The following is a 22,737-nucleotide window of genomic DNA, read 5'->3' on the forward strand; positions in this document are numbered from 1 at the left end:
TAAAGTGAAAAATATTTGATTTTCATGGCCAAAAGCCTACTAGAATTTGAATTGGCTGCAGTTGATTAACTTGGATAAGAAAAAAACAATAGAGAAGGGAGACTGCACAAACAAAGAAAAATTTCAAAGCAAGCAGAAAATAAGATTCAACATAACTAAAGCATGCTTTTATTTATAAATATAAAGTTTAAAGACATTCTTGCACACCAAAAGACAGAGATGGAGGGAAACAAAAAAGAGGTGGGGTTTAGGGGATACATGTTCTAAATAGTTCTATGTATTTAGCATTACTGGCAAAGTTTGCTAATACATACACTATATACAATAGCAGCCAGCACTGCATATGCAAATAGAGTCATATGTAGAAGGATGCAACAACAGAACAATACACCAGAAGATGCTGCAAATGAACCAACCGGGCAAGGAACACGTAATGGCATGAGAGTTCGTGAAGTAATAGGCGCCTGCTGCATTGGCTCATCCATGAAAAAGCAGTGGTCATTCTTGTGAAACCCGAGCGAGGTTATGGTTTACCACTATAAACAACAGATTCTTATTTGCCAAAACCAAATATGGGATCTGAGAATAGGTCTTCCAAATCAAAGATAACCAAATATGGGATCTGAGAATAGGTCTTCCAAATCAAAGATGTCGTCTTCCTCGCTGCTCGGATTTGAACCATGATAATTAGTTCCACCACCACTAGTGCCGGGAATAGATGGCAATTGCATGGTAGGCTTTGGACAGGGATGATTTCCACCGCCATTAGTGCCAGGAATTGACGGCAATTGCAAGGAATCGACACGAAAACCTCCCTCGGGAGCTCCCATGGTGCTTTCAAAACTATTCTTAGCACCAGTACCAGAAGCTATACAATCATGGACTCCCATCTGATCAACAATTGCTAATGGCAAACTTGTAGTGTTAGCCATAGGATCTACTTGAGTGGATCCAACCAACTGATTGGTCATTAGCTCTTCTAAGGACCTAACTTTAACGACTGGATGAGTGTACATTCTGGTGCCACCAGCAATTGCTCCAGAGGTTCCCTCTGCTGGTTCAGTGATTAGGTCGTCTATACCTTGCAGGAACTCATCCATGTCCGGAAATGAATTATTCAACTCACTACCAACAGCAGCACCAAGCGGGAATTTCTCGGGGTTCACAGCAGATGGTCCTTCAATAGCGCAGTTGGTAGCTGGCCCTGGTAAAGATATCATTCCTTCAGTCAAAAGCTTCAGTTACATAGTCAGTGATTGGACCTTGTGAAGATTTAGTAGTATCAGCAGCATTCACGCTAGTGATATCATGAATGCTGCTTCTCCTCTTCGCCCTGTCATTGTCATTTAATCGATTGAAGAACTTTTGGGCATGGCTTGCCACCTGTGTTGCTGTTCTAGATCTCACACAGTTCCTCGATATACCCCGCCAATCACCTTTACCATATTTCTCCAACCCTTGGAGAAACAACCTAATAAAGGAAAGAAGATTAAAAGAAGTTACTAGGCTTGGAATTTAATCTGAGAAGTAAATTTCAAGACAATATCTACAGAAAACTAATACATGATCTCAATCAGCGCAATTCTTATGCATCTTGGAAATGCTACTCATGGTTGTTATGATTATATAGACATTTTTATTACTTCCATCTACATCCAACAAATACATCTAAAAAGTTTGAATTACCAATTTTAGTGTTATTTTAGCAAACATTAATCACTAACGACAACCTGCAACCCAGCCAAAACAATAGAATATACGCAAGCAAGGTACAACTCATTGGATGTTAATTTGAGAAATGTATAGAATCTTCTCACTCAGCACATCATTATTCCTTGTTGCAATAGTTCCTCTCTATTTTTTTTCTTTTGAAATGGTACAATAGTCCCATTTCCATTCAACCCCAGATCCATATTTCTATTATTTGTTTTTGGGTGATTCAAGCCGATGCTCTACCAAGAAAAGGAAAGGAGATATAAATATCGTATACTGGAAAAAAACTTCAATACATGAATATGCTCTAGTCTATTTGACCTAATCATTTATTGCCATCATCTAACTGCCTTTTCGGTCTTCACATAGGATTCAAAACTGACAAGGTGCTAAAAAGAAGAAACTAGAGGTTTTTAGTTATAAATGAACTACGCTTGGTGGCGATATACCTATATTGTTCACATCAGCGTTTGTCAGCAACAAATTCACAAGTGTTTCCAACACAAGTTAGATTGAAGCCTTTAAAAGTCTGATGTATATAGTACCTTGTCCATATATAATACGTCGCTCATCTGTTTGTGAGAAAAACAATTATACTGATGACGCAATCTCTTACGTTACATTACTGTTACCAAGCTGTACTACTCTTCTATGGAAAAAGACAAACTAACACAGAGAAAAAAGAAAAAGAAAAAAAAAAAAGGCACCGCCTTTAATTATTCTTGAGAAAAGAAAAGCTAAAGAATATTGAAGAAATTACTAACCAAAGCAGAGTGGCTTTCTTCCATATTTTCCAACACCAAATTTTCTGAGCAGCAGGTTCTTATTCAAAAGTTTCACACCAGATCAACTTAGATTCTACTATACATTTACACATACTATACAATTAGAAATGATTTTAGTTACAGATTAAAGAACAACACCGCTTCTGTCAATTTTTTGGACCAAATTGACAGAATTGTTGTCAATCTAAAAATAACAGGAAAAAAGAATACTTTTGTGGCAAAGAACTTCTTAACGAAGCAACTTTTAAATCCTTTCTGTAAAGATAGAAACACATTATTGCAGGGATTAAATAATCATCAATTTAGTCAGATGTTTCAAAGCAAACTAACATGGTCATTACAAAATATGCAGGAAAAGCCTCACCTGTGTTCTTCTGCAGTCCAGGGAATCCCTTTTCTCCGTTCTACCACTGCTCCCGATGACCTACTTCTACGGCTGGAACAACTTTGCATTTTCCCATATTTAGGTAGGGGAACTTTACCTGACTCGATATCATTTACATCTTCGTCAAGGTCATTATAATGCTGAGTAATTTCTTGAAGAGATTTCTGAGGAACTGCTGCTGCTATCTTCATCAGTAGATCGCTGTCTCCAAAATAAATAGGCAGGGCGGTCTCGAATGCTTTGTCTTCCTCCTTAGTCCAGGCGGAGCTACTGCATGTTCGGTCAAAGCTCATTTTGTTGGATCTGCAGTGAAAGGTTTGACACAAAAGGGAAAGTTTCTGAAGAGTTTCTCAAAGTGGAGAACTTCTATATTTGATTCTTTGTAACCCCTTACACTTGGTTAAGGGAAAGAATGGCAGCAAGACTCCTACTTTTATAACTACAGTAGTGAGAATTAATAAGGGGAAGGGGCAGGAAGCACAATAAAAAGAACGACCGACCAAAACAAATTTTGTTTGTAGATGTTAAGTTGCACGTCATCAAGGAGGAATACAACCAAAAGTCCACAGATATTTAAGACTTCACTTTGGTGACTGTTATTCCTGTATTTAGACACTTTTTATTTGTTTTGGAAGGTTCTCAACCATTTAAAGCAAAAGTAAATAGTAAATGTCCGATTAATGAACTAGCTCTGGAAGGTAAAAAAGAATGAGGAAAGGGATATTATGATGAGCTAAACAATAAGAATTTGACCAGATATTTCTGTATTAGAAATAAGAAGCTAACATATTTTAAATCCTTTTTCAATCTTAAACCAACCACGGATGACAAATTTGAATATGATCAAATGCCAGGAAATTTTCTTAGTTTCCCAGCAATCTTGACCTTCGAAATAAAAAGGGTGATTTACAAGAATGACCTTAGAGGTGGCTGGTCGTGAACTTTTGACCTCACTTGCCCTATAGGCAAAACTTCAAGTTCAACAAGTTTTCACTTTTGACTTATGGCGAATGGGGGTCAAAAGTTCCAGACCACCCATTTTCAAGGTCATTGGGTCTAATCTCCAGATATAAAAAGTGCGAAAAGGATAAATTTAGAGGTCCAGAATAGTCTAGGTCTGACAAACAAGTCCTTAGCGGTTGGAATGACTTACCTCAGTTAGAATGTACACTCATCCAGTCAATAATGTTGCGTATGAGCTGGAAGAGCTATTGACCAAGCAGCTGATTGGAGCCACTCAAGTAGGTCCTGTCGTTAACACTGCAAGTTTGCCATTATCAATTGCTGGTCATATTGGAGTCCATGGTTGTACATCTTCTAGTAGTGGTGCTAAGAATAGTTTCGAGAGCACCATAGGAGCTCCTGAGGGAGGTCGTTGTGTCGATTCCTTGCAATTGCCATCAATTCCTGGCACTAGTGGCGGTGGTTCCACCCCAGCTCAAATCCTACCATGCAATTACCATCTATTCCCGGCCTAGTGGTGGTGGAACTTATCCCTGTTCAAACCCGAGCAGCGAGGAAGACAACATCTTTGATTTGGAAGACCTATTCACAGATCACATATTTGGTTTTGGCAAATGAGAATCTGTTGTTTATAGAGGTAAACCATAACCTCTCTCTCGGGTTGCACTAGAATGACCACTGCTTTGTTACGGATGAGCAAATGCAGCAGGGGCCTTTTACTTCACGAACTCGCATGCCGTTATATGTTCCTTGCCCGGTTGGTTCATTTGCAGCATGTTCTAGTGTATTGTTCTGCTGTCGTAACCTTCAAGAATGGCTATATTTGCATACCAAACTTTAGCAGTAGGTTATATACATAGAACTATTTAGAACAGGTGCCTTTCCCCCCAACACACAACCCCCCCCCCCCCAACCTTTAATCACTGTACCAGCAGAGAACACCTCTGGAGCGTGGCGTGGGCCGACACTAGGACATCTCCATCACTTAGCTTGCAACATCTATTGCTGTGCACCGGATCCTAACTTTATGCTTCCTATAAGGAGATAAAAAAAAGGCAAAAGACAAACAAATATTATCATTTCTTCATCTGATCAGCAACACACACAGTCAACATCTTTGGTCTAACCAAAAGCCTCTAAAAAGAGAAAGGGTCACCTTTGGTACTTTTTGAGAAATCAAATACCATGACTTGGGCTCCTAAAAATAGCTACCAGTTCCATAGATGTCAGCATCACACACAAATTCCATACAATACCAAGTATATGCTGGTGCATTATTTTATGGATCAAAATATGTATAATATTTTTTCATAGATAATTTAGGGAGGGAAATGGGCAAGACAAACAAATATTTTATCATTTCTTTTTCATCTGAAAGATCAATATCAACACACACAGGTCAACATCTTTGGTCTAGTCCACTACAAAGTAAATATCATTCTAAGATTGAGAAAACAGTTGCATCTTCCACCACTAGTATACTTCATCGAGCTAATGAGAAATCAAATACCATGACTTGAACAAACGATCCTAAAAATAGCTACCAGTTCCATAGATGTCAGCATCACATAGAAGTCCTTCCTCCTTTTTTCAAACACTCTACCATTTTTTCATTGAAAATATCCTAGTATACATAGAATTCAGGAAAATATGTACTCTAGACTATTTTTTCTATACTACTAGCAAAAAGCATGGTGCATTTGGAGATTACATAGAATTCTTCTCGGAAAATATGTACTCTAGACTATTTTATCTATACTACTAATTTAAAAGAGGCAATATCTTTGTAGCACCTCTTTGGGAGAGTGACATACACTCTCTCTTGCCACATGTGCATTTATTTTACTTTTTTAATATTCCCACTTACGTGTCAATTTTTAAGAATAAAAAAATAAAAAACTGATTTTTCTTTTACAAAATTTATTTTTAAAATCCCGTTTTTCCAAAAAAAGTGAATTAAAAAACTGATTTTTAAAAAATTTATTTTTAAAACCTGTTTTAAAAAATAAAAAAACTGAAAACGCGAATTAAAAAACTGTTTTTCTTTTAAAAAATTTATTTTTAAACCCGTTTAAAAAAAAAAAAAAAAACTGAAAAGTCAATTAAAACTGATTTTTCTTTTAAAAAATAAAACCCGGAAAAAAAAAAAAAAAAAAAAAAATTTAAAAACTGATTTTTCTTTTAAAATATGGAAAAATGGATTTGTTAATAATATGGAAAGCTTGATTATTTTTTTTAAAATGTCTTAAAAGATCTTGATTTTCATGATTTCATTTTCTTAACACTTTTCTAAAATCTAGAAAATTTGAAAAAAAAACATTTTTTATAAAATTTTGAAAAAATTAATTATTTTTTAAAAATGTGAAAAACTATATTTATATTCATATTTTAAAAAATACAAATTTTTAGAAAAAATTAAGTTTTTCCATTTTTTATGTTTCTCACTCTCTCACACTTAGCAAAAATATTACGGTTTTAAATAGCATTATCATTAACCAAAAAGCATTATCATTAACCACAAAGTAGAGTCAATCAAACTTATTTAGCCTCATTCCATACTCTAATTTAGCTTCTGAATGAATTCACTCCAGTATCAAACCTTCACTTACTGAAAACTCAAAGTAAGTACAGATGCACAGATATATTTGAGAAAACTTAAGAATCCCAACAACCAAACAAACCTGATAAATAACAAGCATAGAAGTGTCACACTTGGATTTTTCAAAACTGAATTAAACTTGTAAAGTTCCTTTATTTTTTTCATAACTACAATGTGAACATCTACCGCGCACCTCGACTAATTCCACGGGATACATGCTACCTCCTGCCAAAGACTAATACCAATGTAACTCTTGCTTGGACCAATTAGAAGAAATCACCTACTCCCTCCGTCTCAAATTATCTGTCGTGATGTCTAAAAATAGTTGTCTCAAATTATTTATCGTTTTATAAGTTCAAGACAAAATTAATTATTCTTTTTCCCCTTTCACTCTTAGTAGTTACTCCGTCCGTCCCATAATAAGTGTCACCTTAGCAAAAAACACGCATATTAAGAAATCAATGATGAAGTGTGAAGTTTACCAAATTACCCTTAAGTAAAAAAAAAAAGAATTACTTTTTCCACTTGATGATTAGAGCATGCTCAAATAGTCCATCTTTTGACATTGGGAATCCAACCATCATCATCTAGAGTAATACTACTTATTTTGTCCAAGGGCAAAGTTGAAAAAAACTAGTCAATATATGCATTGGTTTTCTAAGATGACACTTATTATGGGATAAATTTTTTTAGCTAAGGTGACACTTATTATGGGATGGAGGGAATACTATTTACTGTTCTTGAAGACTACAAACACCTCAATTATGGGGTCATTTTATGATTATTCAAATACCATAGGGTAAAATAATTAAAAACCTCTCCTAATTAATTTTTCTTAAAGGGCGTGTAAAAGAAAATCACGATAAATAATTTTAGTCAGAGGGACTAATTTTTTCGCATCCACTAGGATTTGAACCTGAGACCTCAACTTAAGTTTCTATCTTTGCTTCTTTTTTCTTGTAATTAGAACTTCTAGAGGTCTTTTTTTTTTTCCTTCTATTTTCATTAGGATAGGAAATCTTGAAAACCCAATTCATCAGAACTGAAGAAGATGGATATTTTCTGTAACTCCCAAAAAAAAAAAAAAAAAAAAAAAAGTACTGCATGATCCAAATTGTAGTTAATACTCAAAATTCTGAAACAACAGAGAGAGGAGACAAATCAAGAATGCAAAAATAACCTTCATATCTCATAAGAAATAGGAATCATTTGGAAGGCAATTTCATCTTCCATTTTGGTTTCTTCATCTCTGAATTGTTTGATTTTAGTTTTGAAGATTTGAAGTTTTCTTAGTGTTGTATTAGTATGGCGATGTGTTCGAAGAAAGAATAAGGTGACATATAGGATTACAAGTTTTGTTTTATTTACCAAAAATAAAACACATGATAAAAGAGTGAACAAATCAATCCATTAAGGTGTGTCCCACCTTTAATGAGGATTGATCTTTAGAAATAAAGAAATTCGAGTATAATTGTTAGGAATGAGAAATTTTGATAGGGAAGTTTATCACTTTAATGATTTTACACGACATGAATTTAAATTAGTCGGATCAGTAAATTAGCTTGAATTTAAATTAGTCTAGTTGATGTGGAGTGCATTAGGGAGTAAGTGCAAATATACTTCTCAACTTTATGATTTAGATCAGATATATCTCTCGTTAATAAATAATGCATATATACCCCGTTACACAAATGAGGCAAATATATCCTTTTTCACTGACGATTTAAAAAAAATATATATATTTAGTTTGTTTTTTAATTATAAAAAGCCACATCGCTTTTAAGAAATAAGTCTGCTCATTTGTTTTAGTAGGCTTATTTTTTTAAGCCAGGTGACAATTTTTTTCTAGTGGATTGTCTGGTTCATTTAAAAAAATATTTTTGTGGAAATCTACCCATTTTTTAAACAAACCAGACACGACCCACAGAACAAAAATACCACGTGACTTTATAAAAATAAGTCTACTAAAAAATGGGCAGATTATTAATTTAATGCAACGTGGAATTTTTTTAATAAAAAATTAATTGATTTTTTTTAAAATCGTAAGCGAAAATAATATATTTATGTCATTTGTGTAAAGGCAGGGTATATATGCACCCTTTTTTAGTCCACTCAAGTATGTGCAATTAGGTTCCTCTTCTTTTACTAGTTCTGATTTAGTCTTGTATGTATGACAAATCTCATCTTCTCGCTTTATCTTTTTGTGTTTTGTTTTCTTACTCGAAGTTCGGTACTTACTTTAAAGTCCGATTAATTTAAATTCATGCTAAAAGTAACGCGGTTGTTATTAAAGCCGACTTTATTCATATAGCTTGAATACGAAACCTCTAGTCACCTTGTCTTTTAAGAATAGGTAGTATGAATCAATTTCCAATGCTAACACTTTTCAATAATGCTTTGATAAGCGACATTACAACAAAAGGATTACGTCAAAAAAGTTAATTATTTTTCATCCGAAAATTTTAATATTTTATTCTTATCCAATCTTTGGTAGTCGTTTTGGGATTTCTCGATTAATTTGAATTCGCAACGGAAAGTCCTACCTTTGAGGGTTCAACCGCTTCCTATGAAAGACTACTTTATTCTCAAGACTCAAACTCGAGACTTTCAATTAAAAATAAAGGATTAATTACTATCCACCACATTTTTTGGGGTACATTAAGTTTATATTATTGGGTTATAGCTATCCCTTGTGGATTCACCACCCATGATCCCGTATATAGTTAATAACATTGGAACTTCAATTTCAAATAAGTTAAACTGGGTTATATGATCATAACAATTTATATAATTTCTTGATATTTATATTGTGAAGATTCATCATAAATTGGTTAGTTTTATGTTGATTGTCAACCGACATAGTTCACCTCTTTAAATCGAAGAACTAGGGGTGGACAATGGGAGCAAACTCACACGGCAGAGTTAGCCATGTATCTACTCGAGGAATATTAATCAATGCAACTTTCAAAATTGAAAGCTATCACTCTATTTATTAGGGGTGTGCGAAAAGCGATTTAACCGGTAAACCGAACCGATAAAATGCTATTGATTTATCGGTTAGGTTATTGGATTTACGGTTTTGTAATTTTTTTTTATTGGACTATCGGTTCGGCCTCCGATTATTAGGTTTTAGTGAATGGTTAAACCGATAACCCAATAAGATTATATTAAAATTATCTTTTTCATCCCTAATTATATAATTATGCTTATTAGCTATCTTTCGAAGAATACTTAGTGGATCACTAGACAAATAGGTTCAAGTGACATTTCTCTCCAGTCTCTTTTGTATTTGAGATTTTTGATCAACTGAAAATCCAAAGGAAATTATTATCTTTAGCTTTGTCATAAAATAATAAAACAAGCAAGAAGAATATATTAGAGAAGAGAGGGGAATTCTTTATTTCTCTTGAGGGATGTATTTTATAATGAAAGAGAACTTAAAATTAATTTTACAAAGCTCCTCTCTTAGAGATAGACATAATAAATGATATTTATTATAACATGATGAATCCATGACAAAAGATATTTATTTATAACAGATGTCTATTTGATCGATAATGAATATACTGCAAGAAAAAACCCAATGAAAAAATTGAAGGAAATCATTTCTAATAATACGCCATTTGCACTTAAATTAAAAAAACCCAATTGGGACAAAATCTTGCAACACGTATTAAATGAGAACACCAATCCAAAACTTGAATCTTCATCTTCATGGAAGTGTTAACCATATTATCACTGAAAGTTTGATATAAGATGTGTGTGAAGAACAACTAATAATATGCTTTGTCCTTTAGCAATGTTATTGTATAAAGTCCATCGACATATAGTATTGTTGAATTTTGACGACGCTTTATATGAATTTGAACAACATCATAGAACTGTCATAGCAAAATATTTTAGTTGATAAAGATGGCACTTCAAGACCAAAGAATTTTGTGTTCTAACTAAAAGTGATCTGAGAACTAAGAGTTTTAAAATTTCAAGTCACCAATTTGCAAACAATTTCAAATTTAATTTTCACAAAGTTAAATAGACCCTTGGTTAATGAATATTATTAAGGTAATTAAATCGCATTCACCTTGCTTGATTTAATTAAAGACCGATTGAACTAGAATTTGTATATGCTTCTGCATTTAAAAAAAAACTTTCATATGAATTTTGTCAAGTAATAACAACATCTATTTCCATTTAAATGATGATAAAAAAATATCTTATTGATTTGACTAAGATGCGTCATTTCACTTGATAATAATTTCTACGTTAGCAAAAGACCGAAAATTTACACCCTCACAATCTTTTACAATATTGCACTATAGTGTACCAAAGATATCGTCGACGATATATCATTTGTATCGGTTCGTAATATGACATAACTTATTGAGATCTCATCACTTTCATTATTTTAGGTACCTAAACCTCTCATGAGGTTTCATGAAGTGTTATGCCATATGCTCTTCAAGAGCACATTGCATCCTTATTATGACCATTTTGATCATTTGCTTAATTCTCTCCCTTTTCAAAGATTATTTCATTTGGAAGCGATTGATCTACCATGCTTCATGCATGTATACTTTGTCCTTCGTGGATATATATAGGGTAAAACTAATTAATTCACAACATATTTTCAAGTTTATTTTCTCCCTTATGTTAGGAAAACTTACATATATCCCATAACCCATTTTGTGCATCATGACAGATTAATTAATCATATACCACACATAAAAAACTATTAGATGGAAATATATGGTTCCTAACCTCGAACCACTTATTTTTAATTTATTGGTCAATACGAGTGATGTTGTATATAATATATCATATCAATACCAAGACATGAAGCTTTGCTCTCATAAGCAACGGTTTAGCTATGTATTAGAGGCATTTAATGCCAAACTAGCTTGGATATAAACTAGCATTATCAAGATGGATTGTCTTGAATACATAATTTGAAAATTGTGCTCTTAACTCAATTATTTTGAGCAAGCAATGATGCAAATGTCAAACTGAACTTCACATTGATCATTCATTGATGCATCTATTTAAGATATCACACAACAGGTGAACATATTCACCTTTGAGGAATTCAATCAACATTAGATAATCAATTTATCATGAGAATAACAATAATAAATTCTTGAAGAATCTTCTAGCTTCAATATATGTCAAATACTCAAGTTGCACATCATATTTGAATCAAGATAGTCCATGCCGACTAATAAAATTATTTATACTAGTAAACTCAAGTTTATCATGGCATGATTTATTTTAGAAACTTACGTTGTATGACATGAATTATTTTTTTTAAACTTTTATTTGATTTCATTATCTTATATTTGTATAGTATAATTTGGAGAATAAAGAGGGTAACCACTCACATACATATTCTTTACCCACTGATTTTGAAGATATTTAATCCTCCAATCATTTATAGCTTCAATACGATAGCCATTTACTTTAGTAAACTTCGGGTTTACTTCAGCTTGTATTTCGATCATAATAACTTTGTATATTACGGTTAAAAAATAACATGATAGTACATAATTAAGCTCTTCGAGCCTTTAATTTATTCTCCATAATCACATACTCTTTCGACACTACTAGTATCATAATTTTCTAGATAAATAATTAGTTCTTCTGTAGCCCTTAATTGATGTTGTACTATCGAATATTACTTAGATAGTACTATTTCGATATAAAATATTCAAATATTTCTTTTCAATTATTATACCTCGTGTTGATAACTTATCAAGGCATTAAGCAATTTATTCTAGAGAAGAACACACACTAATAAATGGATCACATAATTGTCATCCTTGTTTGTACGTTAGATAGACCATGATTATAAATGAGTACAATCAAAATAAGTAGGTTCCATCTATAGAAATACGTGTGGCAGTACCTATTTGCATGCTTATTAGTTTCATATATTGAAATCAAGCTTTGCAATTCGACTGCAACTATCCACAAGATTGAGAAATCAATATGATACCAGTATGCCACTGTTAATTAGGTGTATTTATAGAACACGTACCTTTGATCTTTTCAAAATAAAAGGCGAGATAAAATAATAAAGCAACTTTTATATTAGAAGAAGAGGGAATTCTTTATTTCTCTTAAGTGTATTTTACCCTCTCTTTATGAGGGAAAAGCTGCTTAATCCCAAAATTACAAAGCCTAATTTCTCTCTTAGAGATAACATAATAAATGATATTTATCTATAACATCTCTCATATTATCTATAACAAGCTTCAAGATGTTTTCGACTTAAAATTAATTTGCTCCTCTTTTTACATTAATGAAATTGAGCTTGAATCATGAGATAGGACCATAACTAGAGTCTATAGTAGGAATATACTGCAAAAAGAAATTGAAGTAATCAACAATTAGTTTGCACTTTAATTAGAAAATATTTACAATTAAACGTCAACATATTGTATCTTCAGGAATATACTGCAAAAAGAAATTGAAGTAATCAACAATTAGTTTGCACTTTAATTAGAAAATATTTACAATTAAACGTCAACATATTATATCTTCATGGAAGTGTTAACTTATTGAAAGTTTGAATAAATATAATAATAAAAGAGTTTTAGCAATGTTATTGTATAGTCCTGAAAGTGGTTTTGACGACGCAAAATTTGAACATTAGAACTGAAATTTTGGACTAATGGAAGGAGTGTTCTAACTAAAAGTCATCTGATATTAAAATTAGAGGAACATTTTCTTATTGTTAAACTGAAAATTGAATCGTTAAGGACCGGTTAATCAAAAACTGATAAAAAATATCTTATTGATTTGACTATCGACTAAAAACCGATTAACTGAACAGGTAACACAAAACCGGAACGAACTGACCGATAAGCATCCCTACTATTTATACATCATTCAAAGAGAGTATTTAAATTTAGAAAACCATAGGGGGTAAAATGCATCTTTCCCCAAGACCCCAACTAATGTTTAAAGCCACAAAGGAACTTCATTGCTTTGAACACGCAAATTTGAGGACCAAAGAGATAAAGTAATTAACAATAATTAGGCAATTAACACTATTGAAGTCAAGTTAGTCCTACACTCCATAAAGATCTTAGAGATAGAGTTGTTGCTATTTTTATTTTATTTTATTTTAATCTTGTTAGATATTATTTCCTCCGCATCAAAAAAAGTATCCACTTAGCCTTTTTTTCTTGGGTTAAAAAAAGTGTCCACTTATCAAATCAAGAAAAAATTAACCTCGTTTTTCATATTTGCCCATATTAAGTGTTATATGATCAAATCCCAATGTCTGTTTAATTAGAGGCAGTTTAGTCAAATTACTTATTTTTGTCTAGAAATTAACATTTTCTTAAGGAATATGCAAATGGCTAAGTGGACTCTTTTTTTTTTTATCTCGAGGGAATATTACTAATTATTTGATTTTCCCCCTAAAACTGCCGCCAACTTCTATAACTCCCTCATCTCTCATTTATTATGCGATATTTGATTACATACAAACTTCAAAATATTAAATTAACTATATTAGAGTGGATTACTCTAAATGTCATTATTATATAATTAAGTTAAATTAAAAATGCGCGTCTTGTATTTTAAAATTACAATCAAACCTCTCTATAATTATCATTCGTTATAACATCATTTCACTATAACTGTCTGATTTTTTCCGCAACCGATTTTTCATGTTATATTCTTTACTTCTCTATAATAGCATAACAGTAGTGACATTCATTATAGTGGTACTCTCTTTGTAAAGTTATCTCTCTATAATAGTCATATTCAAATATTGTGTAATAATATTTCGTAAAAAATATATTATGTATAAAAGTAAAAAGCTATTGTTAAGAGTCAATTGTTACTTGAAGTGAGAGAGAAGAGTCAACTTTTAAGCTTTTAGACAACCTTCAAGGAAAATCAATTAAATTCCCTTTTGCTGAAAGTTTGAACAAAATTTTCGTAATTCAAGCGTTTTATTATCACTAAGAGACTGTAATTTACTAAACAACCTACAATTGTAGAATTATTATGTCAAACTTGAAATATTTCAATTCTCAAATACTTTAAAGGGGGAATTTCAGTAATGTACAATTTAGCACATAAAATTACATTTGCATAGCCATATTTTTAAATTACAAACCTATGACCCAACAAATTATGGTCGTAGCTTGTATATACAGCATTATACAACAATATACACCTACTGTAGATAATGTATAAACCTTGTATAAAAATGTATAATAACGAATAAGAGTTGTTTATATACACTTCAACAGTTTTATGCAGTGTTATACAGTATTTATACAGTGTTAAAAGTGTAACATAATGTATGTGTTTTATACACACTTTACCCTTAAAAAAACACCAAAATTAGAAAGAGATTTGGAAGGAAAAATAGCATCTTGGAGTTTGATATGGGGGGGGGGGGGGGGGAGGGGGGTGGCTATCTCGGGTAATTATTTAAAAAAAAAAAAAATGGGATGAAGGATACAAAATGTAAAAAAAAAAGCTATGGCCATTTCGGGTAAATACTTTACCCAAAATGCCATAGAGTGTTATTTTCCCTACTTTAAATGCATATTTCCTTATATTTTAATTCTTTATCAATATGGTACAACTAGTTATGTATTTATTAGTAATTTATTAGTCTTTTCAATTTTAAATTAATGAGATATTAAAATTAATTGAGATTTTAAAATTAACAAGTATACTGTTTCATTTATATGTAACATAAAAAAAACAATAACTGTTTGTGTACTTTTATTTATAACAACTAAATGAGATCTAAATATGAAATGTCAGTATACATACATAACAACACTTCAGTAGATCAACCATGAAATTTTCGAACAAACGCTGTCATTATAAAGAGGTTTGACTGTATAATACTTAAGCCGCTAATACAATGAAATTCCAACACAAACTATATTGATTACCCCTGTATTACAATATCTAAAAACCTCTATACATTGAAAATTTCTACAAATATCAAGTGTTTGATTTTGAAATATAGAGATAGTATCAAACTAAACAAACTGAAATAGAATGATTGGAATAATCTAAATGCAAATACGACAAAAAATCATCCATCATATCTGTACAGTGTTGCCACTTTGATTCACTAGAATAAGCCCTACAAGGCGCGAATCAGGAATAGTCGGGATCTAATGCAGGTACCAGACACTGGATGGAAACCAAAAAAAAAAAAAAAAGCTGCTCCTCTGAAATAAACTTTAAAATTTTCTGGAAAAAAATAATCTATCACATCATTCACATGAAAGTCTAATCCTACATATTTGAATTGTATGCAGTTATTCACCACAATCCCCTCTAGTCTACTTCACTGATTAACTTGGAAAAGAAAAAAAAAATAAGGAACAAAGAAAAATTTCAACGCAAGTAGAAAATAAGATTCGAAACTACTAAAGCATGCTTTTATTTGTAAACATAGAGTTTAAAGATATTCTTGCACAGCAAAAGACAGAGAGAGGTATACCTGTTCTAAATAATTCTATATATTTAACCTACCGGCAAAGTTTGCTATTACATACATCATATACAATAGAAGCCAGCACTGGATATGCAATGGATATGCAAATATCTAGAAGGATGCGACAACAGAACAATACACCAGAAGATGCTGCAAACGAACCAACCAGGCAAGGAACACGTAATGGCATGAGAGTTCGTGAAGTAATAGGCGCCTGCTGCATTGGCTCATCCATGACAAAGCAGTTCTAGTGAAACCCGAGCGAGGTTATGGTTTACCACTATAAACAACAGATTCTTATTTGCCAAAACCAAATATGGGATCTGAGAATAGGTCTTCCAAATCAAAGTTGTCGTCGTCCTCGCTGCTCGGATTTGAACCATGATAATTAGTTCCACCACAACTAGTGCCGGGAATAGATGGCAATTGAATGGTAGGATTTGAAAAGGGATGAATTCCACTGCCATTAGTGCCAGGAATTGATGGCAATTGCAAGGAATCGACACGAAAACCTCCCTCGGGAGCTCCCATGGTGCTCTCAAAACTATTCTTAGCACCACTGCCAGAAGCTATACAATCATGGACTCCCATCTGATCAACAATTGCTAATGGCAAACTTGTAGTGTTAGCCATAGGATCTACTTGAGTGGATCCAACCAACTGATTGGTCATTAGCTCTTCTAAGGACCCAACTTTAACAACCGGATGAGTGTACATTCCGGTGCCACCAGCAACTGCTCCAGAGGTGCTCTCTGCCGGTTCAGTGATTAGGTCATCTATACTTTGCAGGAACTCATCCATGTCTGGAAATGAATTATTCAACTCACTACCAACAGCAGCACCAAGCGGGAATTTCTCGGGGTTCACAGCAGATGGTGCTTCAATAGCGCAGTTGGTAGCTAGCCCTGGTAAATATATCATTCCTGTGTCAAAAGCTTCAGTTACATAGTCAATGATTGGACCTTGTGAAGATTCAGTAGTATCAGCAGCATTCACGCTAGTGATATCATGAATGCTGCTTCTCCTCTTCGACTTGTCATTGTCATTTAATCGATTGAAGAACTTTTGGACATGGCTTGCCACCTGTGTTGCTGTTCTAGATCTCACACAGTTCCTCGATATACCCCGCCAATCACCTTTACCATATTTCTCCAACCCTTGGAGAAACAACCTAATAAAGGAAAGAAGATTAAAAGAAGTTACTAGGCTTGGAATTTAATCTGAGAAGTAAATTGCAGGACAATATCTACAGAAAACTAATACATTCTCTCAATCAGCACAATTCTTATGCATCTTTGAAATGCTACTCACGGTCGTTATGATTATATAGACATTTTTTACTTCCATCTACATCCAACAAATACATCTAAAAAGTTTGAATTACCAATTTTAGTGTTATTTTAGCAAACATTTATCACTAACACGACCTGCAACCTATCCAAAACAATAGAATATCCACAAGTAAGGTACAACTCATTGGATGTTAATTTGAGAAATGTATAGAATCACCTCACTCAGCACATCATTATTCCTTGTTGTAATAGTCCCTCTCTGTTTTGTTTTTCTTTTGAAATGGTACAATAGTCCCATTTCCATTCAACCACAGATCCATATTTCTATTATTTGTTTTTGGATGATTCAAGCCGATGCTCTACCAAGAAAAGGAAAGGAGATATAAATATCGTATACTGGGAAAAAAACTTCAATACATGAATATGCTCTAGTCTATTTGACCTAATCATTTATTACCATCATCTAACTGCCTTTTCGGTCTTCGCATGGGATTCAAAATTCACAAGGTGCTAAAAAGAAGAAACTAGAGGTTTTTAGTTATAAATGACCCAAGCTTGGTGGCGATATACCTATATTCTTCACATCACCGTTTGTCGGCAACAAATTCACAAGTGTTTCCTACACGAGTTAGATTGAAGCCTTTAAAAGTCTGATGTATATAGTACCTTGTCCATATATAATACGTCACTCATCTGTTGGCTAGAAAAACAATTATACTGATGACGCAATCTCTTACGTTACATTACTTTTACCAAGCTGTACTACTCTTCTATGAAAAAAGGCAAACTAACACAGAAAACAAAAAAGCACCGCCTTTAATTATTCTTGAGAAAAGAAAAGCTAAGAAGAAATTGCTAACCAAAGCAGAGGGGCTTTCTTCCAATTTTTTTATTTAATTTTCTGAGCAGCAGGTTCTTATTCAAAAGTTTCACACCAGATCAACTTAGATTCTACTATACATTTACACATACTATACAATCAGAAATGATTTTGGTTACAGATTAAAGAATAACACCGCTTTTGTCAAAGAAGAATTTTGTTGAAAAGAACTTGTTAAAGAAGCAAATTTTAAATACTGTAAACATAGAAACACATTATTGTAGAGATTAAATAATCATCAATTTAGTCAGATGTTATAAAGCCTCACCTGTGTTCTTCTGCAGTCCAAGGAATCCCTTTTCGCCGTTCTACCACTGCTCTCGATGATCTACTTCTATGGCTGGAATAACTTTGCATTTTCCCATATTTGGGTAGGGGGACTTTTCCCGATTCAATGTCGTTGACATCTTCAACAAGGTCATTATAATGCTGAGTAATTTCTTGAAGAGATTTCTGAGGAACTGCTGCTGCAATCTTCATCAGTAGATCGCTATCTCCAGAGTAGATAGCCAGGGCGTTCTCAAATGCTTTGTCTTCCTCCTTAGTCCAGGAGGAGCTACTGCATGTTTGGTCAGAGCTCATTTTGTTGGATCTGCAGTGAAAGGTTTGCCAGAAAAGTGAAAGTTTCTGAAGAGCTTTCTCAAAGTGGAGAACTTCTATATATGATCCTTTGTAACCCCTTACACTTGGCTAACGGAAAAAATGAAGGAAAGACTCCTATTTTTATAGCTACAGAAGTGAGATATTAGTAAGGGGAAGGAGCAGGTGGCACAATAAGGGGAATGACCGACCCAAACGACTTTTGTTTCTAGGTGTTAAGTTGCACATACATCGAGGAAAACAACCAAATTGTCCACAGAAATATAAGACTTCAATGAGACCACTGGCTAACTACGCAAGATTAATACAGTAACAAATGACTTTGTGGGAAAAAAGAGTTTACTTTTGTGACTGTTGTTCCTATATTTAGATACTTTTTATTTGTTTTGGAAGGTTCTCAACCATTTAAAGCAAAAGTAAATAGTAAATCTCCAATTAATGAACTAGCTCTGGGAAGGTAAAAAAGAATGCGGAAAGGGATATTATGATGAGCTAAACAATAAGAATTTGAACAGATATTTCTGTATTAGAAATAAGAAGCTAATAAAGTGTAAATCCTTTTTCAATCTTAAACCAATCACAGATGACAAATTTGAATATGATCAAATGCCAAGAAATTTTCTTAGTTTCCCAGCAATCTTGACCTTCGAAATAAAAAGGGTGATTTACAAGAATGACCTTAGAGGTGGCTGGTCGTGAACTTTTGACCTCACTTGCCCTATAGGCAAAACTTCAAGTTCAACAAGTTTTCACTTTTGACTTGAAGGTATGGGCAAACGGGGGTCAAAAGTTCCAGACCACCCATTTCCAAGGTCATTTGGGTCTAATTTCCTGAAATAAAAAGTGCGAAAAGGATAAATTTAGAGGTCTAGAATAGTCTAGGTCTGACATACAAGTCCTTAGTGGTTAGAATGACTTACCTCAGTTAGAATGTACACTCATCCAGTCAAGAATGTTGCGGATGAGCTGGGAGAGCTATTGACCAAGCAGTTGATTGGAGCCACTCAAGTAGGTCCTGTCGTTAACACTGCAAGTTTGCCATTATCAATTGCTGATCATATTGGAGTCCATGGTTGTACATCTTCTAGTAGTGGTGCTAAGAATAGTTTTGAGAGCACCATGGGAGCTCCCGAGGGAGGTTGTTGTGTCGATTCCTTGCAATTGCCATCAATTCCTGGCACTAGTGGAGGTGGAACTCATCCCAGCTCAAATCCTACCATGCAATTACCATCTATTCCCGGCCTAGTGGTGGTGGAACTTATCCCGGTTCAAACCCGAGCAGCGAGGAAGACAACATCTTTGATTTGGAATACCTATTCACAGATCACATATTTGGTTCTGGCAAATGAGAATCTGTTGTTTATCGTGGTAAACCATAACCTCTCGGATTTCACTAGGATGACCACTGCTTTGTTACGGATGAGCCAATGCAGCAGGGGCCTTTTACTTCACGAACTCTCATGCCATTACATGTTCCTTGCACGGTTGGTTCATTTGCAGCATCTTCTAGTGTATTGTTCTGTTGTCGCAACCTTCTAGAATGGCTATATTTGCATACCAAACTTTAGCAGTAGGTTATATACATAGAACTAAACAGGTGCCTTTCCTCCCAACCCCCCCTCTCTTTTAATCACTGTACCAGCAGAGGGCACCTCTGGAGCGTGGCGTGGGCCGACACTAGGACATCTCCATCACTTAGCTTTCAACATCTATTGCTGTGCACCGGATCTAACTTTATGCTTCCTTTAAGGAAAAAAAAAAAAAGAACATCTTCATCAGAAAACTGTACATAGAACCAAAGATCTTTCCTTTTTAGTGCGACCGTTCACTTCAAAATTGAGGCCACACAAATATACAAACACAAGTAACTGCATTATTTTATGGATCAAAATATAGGATAATACGAGATTTTAAGGCAACTGGGCAAGACAAACAAATATTATCATTTCTTCGTCTGAAAGATCAAGCAACACACACAGGTCAACATCTTTGGTCTAGTACTCAAAAGCCTCTAAAAAGAGAAAGGGCCACCTTTGGTATTTCATACTAATGAGAAATCAAATACCATGACTTGGGCTGATCCTAAAAATAGCTACCAGTTCCATAGATGTCAGCATCACAGCTAATCAAACACCTACCTTTTCCATTGATAATATCCTAGTATATGCTGGTGCATTTGGAGATTACATAGAATTCTTCTCGGAAAATATGTACTCTAGACTATTTTATCTATACTACTAATTTAGGGAGAGGAAATGATCTTTGCAGCACCTCTTTGGCACGGCGCCGCGCTGTAAACAAATTTTACTCATTCATAGGTCCCACTTTTTCCTATGAAAGGGTAGAATATCAATTACATTAATACGAGGTAGCCATTTAATCCTATCTCCGCTATTCCACTACAAAGTAAATATCATTCTAAGATTGTTCAACTTATAACAGTTGCATCTTCTACCACTAGTATACATCTCAAGCTTAAAAGTTTGAGAACAATATCCAACAAAATAGAAAGGAAAAAAATCCTTGCCACTTTGAACAAATGATTGTACGAAAGATTAATTAATTCCTCATTTGAAATCAGAAATGCATCATAGAAGTTCATTCTTTTTCCTTTTTTCAGTTTTCTCTAGACATTTTTTCGAGACTCTAAAAATACTAGCACACTTAGCAAAAAGCATTATGATTAACCACAAAGTAGAGTCAATAAAACTTCTTTAGCCTCATTCGATACTCTAATTTAGCTTCTGAATGAATTCATTCCAGTATCAAACCTTCACTTACTGAATACTTAAAGTAAGTACAGATGCACAGATATATTTGAGAAAACTTAAGAATCCCAAAAACCAAACAAACCTAATAAATAACTAGCATAGAAATGTCACACTTGGATTTTTCAAAACTGAATTAAACTTGTAAAGTTCCTTTATTTTTTCCATAACTACAATGTGGCCATCTAACACGCACCTCGACTAATTCCACGGAATACATGCTACCTCCTGCCGGCACAGACCAATGTAACTCTTGCTTGGACAAATTAGAAGAAATCACCTACTCTCCGTCCCAAATTATCCGTGTCAAAAATGATATCTAAATTATATTATTTATAAGTTCTCAAATTATTTGTCTTTTTAGACGTTCAAGATAAAATTAATTATTCTTTTTCCCCTTTCACCCTTACACCCTTAGTAGTTACTATTTACTGTTCTTGAACACTACAAACACCTCAATTATGGGGTCATTTTATGATTGTTCAAATACCATTGAAGGGTAAAATAATTAAAAACCTCTCCTATTTAATGTTTCTTAAGGGACTTGTAAAAGAAAATCACGAGATGGAGGGAGTAGTTTTTTCGTATCTACTAGGATTTGAACCTGAGGCCTCGACTAAAGTTTCTATCCTTGCTTCCCTTTTCTTGTAATTAGAACTTGTAGAGTTGGTTGTTATTTTTCTTTTTTCACTAGCATAGGAAATTTTTGAAAACCCAATTTATCAGAACTGGAAAAGATGGGTATGTTTCTGTAACTCCCTAAAAAAAAAAAAATGCATGACAAAAATTGTAGTTAATACTCAAAATTCTGAAACAACAGAGAGAGACAAATCAAGAATGCAAAAACAGAGTTATAACCTTCATATGATATTATTCTAATGATTTGGAAGGAAATTTCATCTTCCATTTTGGTTTCCTACTTGAGGCCATTGGTTGTGAAGTTGTTGATCAAAGTATAGATTGGCGATGTGTTCGAAGAAAGAATAAGCCGAGACATACAGAGGATTACAACTTACAAGTGTAGTTTTGTAGATATATATGTGTGTGTAGAGTGTTTTACCAAAAATAACAAACGACATAAATGAGGGTAGAGATAATGTCTAAAATAACAAACCACGTAAACGACAAATTTTTCACCGGCAAAATGGCCCTTTTTGCTGATGTGGCGAAAATAGTCCGTTAACTATACATTTAACAATAAAATTTGAACTTCTTTTTAAGTTCTTCATCTTCATCCATCCCCATTTTTTTTGTTGTCAAAATAATATCCATTA

At 33.5% G+C, this 22,737-nt stretch overlaps 2 protein-coding genes across 5 annotated transcripts; both read right to left on the bottom strand.

Moving 5' to 3' along the window:
- Positions 1-1,208: 1,208 nt before the first annotated feature.
- On the bottom strand, positions 1,209-21,693 carry LOC132065586 (transcription factor SRM1-like). Of its 4 annotated transcripts, none has more exons than XM_059459033.1 (4): positions 20,076-21,693; positions 4,037-4,497; positions 2,863-3,186; positions 1,209-1,471 (listed from the first exon to the last, which is right to left on the bottom strand). In XM_059459033.1, the coding sequence occupies exons 3-4, from the start codon at positions 3,174-3,176 to the stop codon at positions 1,225-1,227; spliced, it is 561 nt and encodes a 186-aa protein (XP_059315016.1). In that variant the 5' UTR covers positions 3,177-3,186; positions 4,037-4,497; positions 20,076-21,693; the 3' UTR covers positions 1,209-1,224. The 4 variants fall into 4 exon arrangements, with proteins under 4 accessions (XP_059315016.1, XP_059315017.1, XP_059315019.1 ...); XM_059459034.1 differs by lacking the exon at positions 20,076-21,693 and adding an exon at positions 7,626-7,702 and having other exon boundaries at positions 4,037-4,880; XM_059459036.1 differs by lacking the exons at positions 4,037-4,497; positions 20,076-21,693 and adding an exon at positions 7,626-7,702.
- Positions 15,933-20,082, bottom strand: LOC132065583 (uncharacterized). The gene is made up of 3 exons (XM_059459030.1): positions 19,616-20,082; positions 18,364-18,687; positions 15,933-17,094 (listed from the first exon to the last, which is right to left on the bottom strand). The coding sequence occupies exons 2-3, from the start codon at positions 18,675-18,677 to the stop codon at positions 16,221-16,223; spliced, it is 1,188 nt and encodes a 395-aa protein (XP_059315013.1). The 5' UTR covers positions 18,678-18,687; positions 19,616-20,082; the 3' UTR covers positions 15,933-16,220.
- Positions 21,694-22,737: the final 1,044 nt, after the last annotated feature.

This window comes from Lycium ferocissimum, chromosome 7 (genome assembly GCF_029784015.1).
Source record: "Lycium ferocissimum isolate CSIRO_LF1 chromosome 7, AGI_CSIRO_Lferr_CH_V1, whole genome shotgun sequence".
NCBI classification, from domain to species: domain Eukaryota; kingdom Viridiplantae; phylum Streptophyta; class Magnoliopsida; order Solanales; family Solanaceae; genus Lycium; species Lycium ferocissimum.

Bases quoted from the DNA above. Each gene is read 5' to 3' on its own strand.
- LOC132065586 (XM_059459033.1), bottom strand. From the start codon at position 3,176: ATGAGCTTTGACCGAACATGCAGTAGCTCCGCCTGGACTAAGGAGGAA. The intron at 1,472-2,862 runs GTGAGGCTTTTC...TTCCTTTATTAG, and splicing joins TGGACTGCAGAAGAACACAG to GTTGTTTCTCCAAGGGTTGG.
- LOC132065583 (XM_059459030.1), bottom strand. From the start codon at position 18,677: ATGAGCTCTGACCAAACATGCAGTAGCTCCTCCTGGACTAAGGAGGAA. The intron at 17,095-18,363 runs GTGAGGCTTTAT...TTCCTTTATTAG, and splicing joins TGGACTGCAGAAGAACACAG to GTTGTTTCTCCAAGGGTTGG.